This window comes from Barbus barbus, assembly GCF_936440315.1.
Source record: "Barbus barbus genome assembly, chromosome: 19".
Classification (NCBI taxonomy): Eukaryota; Metazoa; Chordata; class Actinopteri; order Cypriniformes; family Cyprinidae; genus Barbus; species Barbus barbus.
In genome coordinates, this window is record NC_136747.1 from 29,850,876 (window position 1) to 29,860,692 (window position 9,817).

General features: G+C 37.2%; 1 protein-coding gene across 3 annotated transcripts; it reads right to left on the minus strand.

Moving 5' to 3' along the window:
• Window positions 1-899: 899 nt before the first annotated feature.
• Window positions 900-9,817, minus strand: LOC306885494 (uncharacterized protein). 3 transcript variants are annotated; one of them, XR_013785545.1, is made up of 6 exons: window positions 9,756-9,811; window positions 6,614-6,654; window positions 4,467-4,754; window positions 3,848-4,261; window positions 3,592-3,758; window positions 900-2,080 (listed from the first exon to the last, which is right to left on the minus strand). XR_013785545.1 is itself a non-coding variant. In XM_079442066.1 (4 exons), exons 1-4 carry the CDS (start codon window positions 9,767-9,769, stop codon window positions 3,972-3,974), a joined length of 633 nt encoding a protein of 210 aa, XP_079298192.1. In that variant the 5' UTR covers window positions 9,770-9,817; the 3' UTR covers window positions 900-3,971. The 3 variants fall into 3 exon arrangements, 1 of the variants encoding a protein (XP_079298192.1); XR_013785546.1 differs by having other exon boundaries at window positions 900-3,758; XM_079442066.1 differs by having other exon boundaries at window positions 900-4,261; window positions 9,756-9,817.

Consider the following 9,817-nt stretch of genomic DNA (forward strand, 5'->3'; position numbering starts at 1 on the left):
TACTGTAAAACTATGCAATACTAAATGTTCGCTTATTCCTTTGAAACTGCTTAATGTGCACTTACTTTTACTTCACTTTACTTTTAGTCATTTAGCAGACGCTTTTATCCAAAGCGACTTACAAATAAGAAAAAGTAACTAAAACTAAAAGTTAACACTCTGTAAATACTCTATACACACCCATTTAAGAAAATACAGAAATTAAATAAAATTGACAAATGCATACAACAACATTTCAATAGTAAACATATAAAGGAAAAAAAATAATTAATTAATTAATTAATTAAAAATAAAAAGCGATACTTCTATCCTTTGCCGGTGTCCTAGCCCGGTGGAGTCGACTCAAATGGGAACAGTAAAGAAGTTTATTGTGGACATGGACCGAGTGATTTATTCTGCCCAGCAGTTGCCACATAGATTAAGAACTGCACCTTAAACTTCCCTACAAAGCCAGAATTATGTACTGTGCCAAGAAGGTTGTCCGTTCGTTCACACAGGCACGAAATGATTGGCAGCTGCCTTTAGCGGAGCCTTTACCGATTACCTGCATTGATCAAAGCATTCGGCACTTCCCAATGCAAACACGCCCCATAGTCCCGCCCCCTCACATTGATTGACAGCTTTCCACGTAGACGTCGGAAATTCCAACGCAAAAAGAATTGCGAATTCATTTGAGTTTAGGCAGATCACATGCACGACGCAGAGAGAGTGAAAAAGCAAATGTGGTAACTAATAATGCTATTTAAATATGACGGGCTCATAACTCGCAAGACAGGGGAAATACAGTTGCATATTCTTCCATACACGCCTGTTGAAAAGGAGGAAGCAGGAATGCTTAGGTAGCTAGCTTGAAGCCAGTGGGTTTGTCGGTAAGAACAGAAGATCCAGTCGAGTCAAATCGGATTTAGTAGTATTTATTGCACAATCAAGGAGGTGTTGTGCGTATGTGTGTGTGTGTGGTTTCTACAAGGGAACAGAAATACAGAGTTTAAATATTTAAACAACTAAAGCACATGCCTAAACAGAATATATAGCAAGAATGAAAATAAACACATTTTAAGCCAAACTTAAGTCATAAAAAATATAAATACTTCAGAATCAAACAAAGGCACTTGCATGGTCAAAAACGCACATGCAGGAAAAACACAATGGAGTAAAACTCAGTCCTCTTCAAGGTGCAGCCACATGCAACAAAAGGGCGAGCTGTGGGCATAGGTGCAAAGCCTGTGAGACAGTCCTGGGTGGAGCTTAACAGGGAAAAGAACAGGCTGAGAGGGGTTTGATACTGCTTTGAGGTGGTGATGGGAGAAACAAAGCTTCGCAAAATGATTCATTGTTTCGAAGCGCTCGAAACACCACATGCTGGTGAAGCCTGCTGTTCAAAAGTGTGTAAATGCAACAAAAACTCAGGCTAAAACATGCATGAAAACTGCTTTTAAAGCCCATTGCAAATGATTTATTGAAATTATTATGTTAAATGCAATAAAATAATAAAATACCATTAAATATAAAGTGTCTGTATGATATGTGGTTTTTAAAATATTTTATATTAACCCGTTTAATCCCAAATCTTTCATAATTGTGACCGATGGGATAATGTGTGCTCTGAATTAACATATTTCTGCTGTCAAAAAAATAGTTATTTTAAACTGTTTGATCACATTCTAGGGTTACTATTATGCATAAAAAAACCTTACGCAACATTGATAGGAACACTGAGATAAAAGACAAAAACTCAAATGACTCAGAAACAGGTTTGTGTCAAGCCACACATCTGGGGAAGAGTTCAGAAAAACATTCTGCTTCATTGAAGCAGAATGTTGAAGTTCAAGTTCAAGTTTATTTGTATAGCGCTTTTTACGATACAAATCGTTGCAAAGCAGCTCTACAGAAAATTACGTTTCCACAATATATTTATATATTGCAGAACCGTAATATATTTAATTTATGGCAAAATTTGGTAATTCTGTATGTTGTCTGAGCGTTGGCATCCTCTGAGGGGTTGGCATCATCTTTTCTCAGGTGTTCGGTCATCTCAGATCATTTAAGGGTTGGATCCAGACTGAAGCTTCTGTCATTCCTAGTTACCACGGGATGTTAATCAGAGAAACAAATAGAGACATAATTAGCGTAGCTGCTGCTCCATCTAAGCAAAAATGATTTGTTCAACCCAAGCTAAAGAATAATAATAATGTACATTTGATCAGATATAACTGCAGTACAAGATTATAAGATGCATTATGTGAATGCTTGGCTAAAGAGATGTGTCTTTAATCTAGATTTAAACCGAGAGAGTGTGTCTGACCCCCGAATGTTATCAGGAAGGCTATTCCAGAGTTTGGGAGCCAAATGTGAAAAAGCTCTACCTCCTTTAGTGGACTTTGCTATCCTAGGTACTACCAAAAGTCCAGAGTTTTGCGACCTTAGGGAGCGGGTTGGATTGTAGCGTGGTAGAAGACAAGTTAGGTACGCAGGAGCTAAACCATTTAGGGCGTTATAGGCAAGTAATAATATTTTGTAAATTATACAGAACTTAATAGGTAGCCAGTGCAGAGACTGTAAAATTGGGGTAATATGATTATATTTTCTTGACCTGGTAAGAATCTGTAGCTTGTTTATTGAAGATGCAGGACAACCAGCTAGCAGTGCATTACAATAGTCCAGTCTAGAGGTCATGAATGCATGAACTAGCTTTTCTGCATCAGAAACAGGTAGCATGTTTCGAAGCTTGGCAATGTTTCTAAGATGACAGAATGCTGTTTTTGTAACATGGGAAATATGATTTTCAAAGGACAAGTTGCTGTCTAATATAACACCCAGATTTTTGACTTTAGAGGACGTGACAGTGCATCTAGTTGTAAATTGTAATCCAAGAGATTCTGTGTACTGTTTTTTTGGTCCAATAAGTAATATCTCTGTCTTATCTGAATTTAATAGGAGGAAATTATTGGTCATCCAATCTTTTAAATTTTTTACACAGTCTATTAGCTTAGATAGTTTAGAAGTTTCATCTGGTCTTGTTGAGATATATAATTGAGTATCATCAGCATAACAAAGAAAACTATTTTCTAATAATATTACCAAGAGGCAACATGTATATTGAAAATAGCAGAGGACCTAGGACAGATCCTTGTGGTACTCCATACTTTACTGGTGATAATTGAGTTGACTCCGCATTTAAATGAACAAAGTGGTAGCGATTGGGCAGGTAGGATCTAAACCATCTTAAAGCCTGCCCTTGAATACCAGTATAGTTTTGTAGTCGATCTATGAGTATATCATGGTCTATAGTGTCGAACGCAGCACTAAGATCAAGTAATACTAGCAATGAGGTGCAGCCTTGATCTGAAGCAAGAAGCAAGTCATTTGTAATTTTAACAAGTGCAGTTTCTGTACTATGGTGAGGCCTGAAACCTGACTGAAATTCTTCATAGAGAATTTTTTTGCAAGAAGGAGCACAATTAAGCAGACACAACTTTTTCTAAAATTTTAGACATAAACGGAAGATTTGAAATGGGTCTGTAATTTGCCAGTTCATTAGAATCTAGTTGTGGTTTCTTAATAAGTAAAACATATATATTTCAGAAATACATTGACAGAATCCTCTGCAGATCTTTTGGCTCTGAAGACAGATGATCAGGAACCTCTGTCCAGATGTTGCTGCATCTTTTTGATGATAGCAGCGATCAGAATCAGAACCGGCAGAACAAACACAGCTGACAAAAACAGTCCCGCCGGGCCAAACAAACCCCAGTGATCTACAGCAGAAAGGATGGACAAAAGAATATTTATTTATTTTTTTATGTTTAAAATTTTGTAAGCTCTCAATGTCATCAGTTTTATTTACTATGCTTCTTGTCATCATCCTTGTTTAGTTTTCACTTTGGTTCTGTAGAGGATATTAAGAGGTTAGTCACTTTAGCATCAATTTTCAGTTCAAATCATGATAAATAAAACTCAGTATAATATTTCTAAGCATCCACTGAAATTTTCTCGTCTGCGACAGTCACTGTGATCAATATTTCTCCTTCATAGTCCAGAACTCTGTATGTTCCTGCATCATCAGCAGTAAACTCTTTAATAGTCAGCGTCCCGTCACAGTCCTTCAGTCGATCGTGTGCTACATGAACTCTTCTCTTGCTGTCTCTCTTCCAGACCTTCTTCCATTCCATGCTGCTTTTGTTTTTGTGCATAACTTGATGAGCATCTGGCAGCAGAATATCCAACTTTAGCCTTTTGCCTATTTTCACAGAAATATCATCTGAGGAGAAACAGAAAGGCATTAATTGTTGTAATGGTACTGTAATCATTTTGAAAAGTCATTGGAAAATTCATATTTAAAGATGAGTAATCTGAATATTAAGCTTGTCCCATTCAGAGTCTCTGCTGGTTGCGTGCAATATCACACAATTACTAAAGGAAAACCAGAAAACACATGCAGATCATTTGATCAGTTTTGACTTTACCGTAAATATGAAGTTGGTACGTCCTGATTTGTGGCTCCAACACTGACTTTGCATTAATGTAATAGATTTCCAAAAAGTATTTCCCAGCATCTCTCAGTCTCAGATCCTTGATGATGACGTCACATGCTCCTTTTCTACATACTCGTTTACTGCAGTATTTATTTTCATAAACAAGGATGTGTTTTGACTGTCTGTTTAAGCGAATATGAAAAATCTCTATGGCCTTAAATTCACAGGGCAGGATGATGCTGCCTCCCTTTTTTCCCATCGCATGTGTAGAGATGGTTTCTGCAAATACAGACAGTTTAATAGTTATTCATTAAAAGTATCCATTAAGCGATATTAATTATCCATTAATATCATTAAGCGTCTCTACTTCCTCCGCAAACTCAGAAGAGCCAGAGCCCCGGCCCCCATCATGTGCACCTTCTACAGAGGCACCATCGAGAGCATCCTAACCAGCTGCATCACTGTGTGGTATGGCGCTTGCAACGCATCCTGCCGCAAGTCACTTCAACGCATAGTGAGAGCAGCTGAGGAGATCGTTGGTGTCTCTCTCCCCTCCCTCCAGGACATTTACAGTACCCGTCTCACCCGCAAAGCCCTCCGCATTGCAGGTGATCCCACCCATCCGATATACAGCTTCTTCAGTCTGCTGCCATCAGGGAGGAGACTGCGGAGTCTCCAGGCGAGGACCAGCAGACTGAAGGACAGCTTCATACATCAGGCTGTCAGGAAGCTGAACTCCCTCCCGTCCCTGCCCCCCATCCCCTCTTTTACACCATGCAACACTGAACACTGGCACTACGACCCCCCCCCCCCCCCCCCCCAGCTCCCCACATCCCCAGGACCCCCCCACCCACTTAAAAACTGTGACCAGCACATGTCACTTGTGCAGCATTGGACTGATCACTACCTCATCCAGCATTGACTGCAAACTACCTCTTCGGATAGTCTCATAAAAAGACTATTCTTTTGTCACTTTAACAGACTGATAAGCTCTTCTTGCACTACACATATATCTGTACACAGTTTTGTTTAATTTAACTGGTTTGCACTCTATCTATTCTGCCTTGTGCCTTATGCCACTTTATTTATCTCTTTTTTTTTTTTTTTTCTACAATGTCCTCAGACTGACAAGCTCCTCTTGCACTATATATATACACTCTATACATATACACCAGTGGGGATTTCTTTAAGACTGTAAGGGAAGCTCGGCTTCCCCTATAATGTCAAAAAATTAATGGTCAAATATGTACTATTGTGTTAACATTTTATTGATTAAAAATGCGTTGGAACACGTTCATCTCAAAGATACTAAAAAGTGTTCACATTCTCGTAGAACTCATAATTTCAACTTGTGAACTGGAAGCTTTCTGAAAGCTACGGCAGTTACATATGGCCTGAAAGCAGCAAAACTCTCACAACATTCCAAGTTTACAAGTTGTAATACCAGTTCAGGAGCATGTGAGGGCTTTGGTGCCATAGAAAAACACATAATTTAGATGCACGTGTTGTCATCTCAGAATTACAACATGGCTTGAATGCAGCCTATACTATTGAAGCTCGCTTCCGCCACTGAATAAAAAATAAAAAAAAAGGTTATTGCAACTTTTTATCTCACAATTCTGACTTTTTTTCACAGAATTGCATGATATAAACTCACAATTGTGAATTACGACTTATAAAGTCAATTGTGAGATAAAAACAGCAATTCTTATGCAATTCCTGAGTTTATATCTCACAATTCCGACATTTTTCTCACAATTCCTACTTGTCTATATCTCAAGTCAGAACTGTGAGATATAAACTTGCAATTGTGAGTTAAAGTCCCGAGGGGGCAAAAAAGAATGATATGTTGTCAGAATTGCAAGTTTATATCTCACAGTTCTAACTTTATAACTTGCAATTGCGAGTTCGTGTCACGCAGTTATGAGAAACAAAAGTCAGAATTGTGAGATAAAAGTCGCAATTACCTTTTTAATGTTTTATTCAATGGTGGAAAAGGCCTTCCATACTATACCCTCCCCTAAGAATGTCAATTAAATCCAGCTGGCTGGGGTTCAACAAAACAATCAACTAGAATAACCATTCCTGCAAATTCAAAATTTGTTACAAATTATAAACAAAAATGACTGTATACTCACCACTGTAATTGAAAACCCACAACAGCAGCAGAAGTTTCAACCTGATGATGAAACAGAAAAGCTGTGGTAAGCCCTATTCGGACAGGACTAGTTTTCTGAACTACTTTGAGTTTCGATTCTTATCACTTGATGTCTGCGATTTTGTGTAGCCTACTAATTCGGATGGGACAAAGATCTCTGTGTTTATTACAGAGGTGCAAGGGTCTGTTTTGTACATCTGGGCGTCGCAGAGATCATGCGCTCATGCGTGCATTGCGTAAAGTCATTCAGATTGATTACCATTAGTATAAGCACTTTAAAAACCCTGATGATGCACTTAAATCACCGAAGTATGGAACGTTGAACGCTTCATGCACTCAAGTGTTGCAGCTTTAATTGCATCGCGAAGACGACGGGGCAATCAGATTCGGATTATTTATGACAAAATAACCTTATAAAATTCATGCACTTTGTATACATGGATGAGTACACAGTGCATAAGTACATAGTAATAGTTTTCATGTGACGTCACACACTTATAGAGATAGAGCATTTAGGCCACGCCCACACCGGAGTTATTTTTACGCAGATCGCATGAAGTAGTAATGTAGTAAAACACAGATATTAAAAGGTGAAATTCACTAAACACCTTATTGATTATGTATATTTTGTACAGGGAGGCAGATGAAGCCAGAATATAAACACAATGTGTAAAGTTTCACGTTAAACGGTTTCCCATCGAAAACCATTAGAAGGAAAACATTAAGTGGATTGCGTTCATATTCGGGGCTCATCCGCTTGCCTATGTAAACTATGCATCATTAACTATAGAGATTACTGAAGTTGATATTTTTATATTACTGTTTTAAAGGAACACTCCACTTTTTTTGGAAATAGGCTCATTTTCCAAGTCCCCAAGAGTTAAACAGTTGAGTTTTACCATTTTTGAATCCATTCAGCCGATCTCGGGGGCTGGCGGTAGAACTTTTAGCGTAGCTTAGCATAGATCATTGAATCAAATTAGACCATTAGCATCTTGCTCAAAAATGACCAAAGAGTTTTCGATATTTTTCCTATTTAAAACTTGACACTTCTGTAGTTACATCGTGTACTAAGACCGACAGAAAATTAAAAGTTGCGATTTTTCTAGACCGATATGGCTAGGAACTATACTCTGGTTCCGGCGTAATAATCAAGGAACTTTGCTGCCGCACCATGGGTTCAGCAGGCGCATTGATATTACGCAGCGCCTGAAAGTAGTCCCCAGCTAGGTAACTAGTTGTGATATAGCTGGGGACTACTTTCAGGTAATGATCTAATCCGATTCAATGATCTATGCTAAACTAAGCTAAAAGTGCTACTGCCAGACCCGGAGATCGGCTGAATGGATTCAAAAACGGTAAAACTCTACTGTTTAACTCTTAGGGACTTGGTATTTGAGCCAATTTCCAAAAAAGTGGGGTATTCCTTTAAATATATTAAGGCACTTTAAGTGTTTTTACAATGTTTTGTCACACTGTTTAATGATTGAAATATTGCCGCGGGTGTCTAATATGGATTGCAAATGCCCAAAACTTGCATTTTATTAACATACCTTTGTTTTATTCTTTTTAGAGGTGTTGTAAATATTTATGGCTGTGAAACAGATGTTACAGTCCTAGCTCCGAGACTGTGTTATGATCTGTATGACCTTATTAGTTTTATTGTGAGTATTAGGCTTATCATTATCACTGTTGTTACGTATGTGCTATGATATTGTAATATTTACCATTACGCCTATATAATCATAGGAGCATAGAAAAGTTTAGGAACGTGTCACTCCACAATACAATAGCAAAATATATAAATATGCATAGCATTTTTGGACCAGAAGACATTGCAATTACTACATATTTAGACAGACTTAAAGAAGTTCCAGATCTATACTTGTGCTCTTATTATTTCAGTTATTTTACCTTTAATGTAGTAAATAAACATTTGCAAGCAATATACTTGCTCTTGTGAATTTATTTTAAGGTTAGTTACGTTTACTTACAAATTCATCATCATCATGTTGATATGTTACTATAAAACTCTTACAACAAACATGTCTTCTAATATCTTCAGTTGTTGTACCCAGCTGCAGCAGACACACATTTGGACGCATTGTGCGAGCTGTCTCTTTAATACCACGTGCTTTATATACATGTTGCTGCTGATTGGGCTGACATTTTTTGACACCCTCCAAACATGAGAAAACATATATAAAACCTGTTGTGTGAGCTTGAAAGTGCCCCAGGTCTTATACAAATACCATGGTGAACATATAGCCTTCCTTAATATGTGTTTACTTTAGTTTAACTATTTTATTTTTTATTTTTTAGAAAAAACATGTTTAATTTATAATATTGATATATGTAATTAAAACATTATGTAATTGAGTGCAGAAATGAACGTGAATCTTATCTGACGCTGATATTACAGTAGCCAGTGTTAACAGTTTATTTGATCTGGCTTTGATTTTATTATTGTTATTTTATTTCTTTGCGAGAGGCAAACATATCAGACATGCCTGCGATAAGAGCGTTTATGGTTGCTACAAAACACACAAGGAAACGCGTTGTAAATATATATATGTATATCATAGGCAAATGATAATGGTAATTTGCTTTTGAATTATCACAGAGGTTGTGTGAGAAAAACACAGACGTGGCAGATTTTGAAAACAAATTTCTCAAATGACCCCCTGTAGAGCTAGTCCCGTCCGAATAGATAGCTACAGTTTTTACACAAAAGAGATTCATGTAAATGCTTTCCCCAGATAATAACAAACCTCTCATTTTGCATGAATATTTAACTATATTTAATATGCATGATAAAAATGTGTGATTAAAAACAGTACATTTTTCCAGTGTAATGCTCATTCAAACCCAAACCCTCAAACAACAGGTTTTGCCTCCAACAATCATCTCATCAGCTTCATAATCTAACAGATATCCCACTCAGTTTCAGATAAAAACCATCATCATAATCATCACTCATCATAGTCATATTCACATTAATGAATACGTTCATTGTAAACATGTTCATGTGTTTCCTCAGCAGCTTTAGTTTTATACAAAACAAAACTATTGGTTTAATAACTCAAGATTAAATGAATCAATAGTTAAAAATGAGAACTTACATGGTAAAACTCATGCGTGTCTTTTGTTCAGGTGTCAAATATTTATCAGGAAACACACACAC

Excerpts from the sequence above, each read along its gene's own strand:
- LOC306885494 (XM_079442066.1), bottom strand. Across the intron at positions 4,755-6,613 it reads GTGGGTTTTCAATTACAGTG|AAACCATCTCTACACATGCG; the intron begins GTGAGTATACAG and ends CTGTATTTGCAG. Across the intron at positions 4,262-4,466 it reads GTACCAACTTCATATTTACG|ATGATATTTCTGTGAAAATA; the intron begins GTAAAGTCAAAA and ends GTTTCTCCTCAG.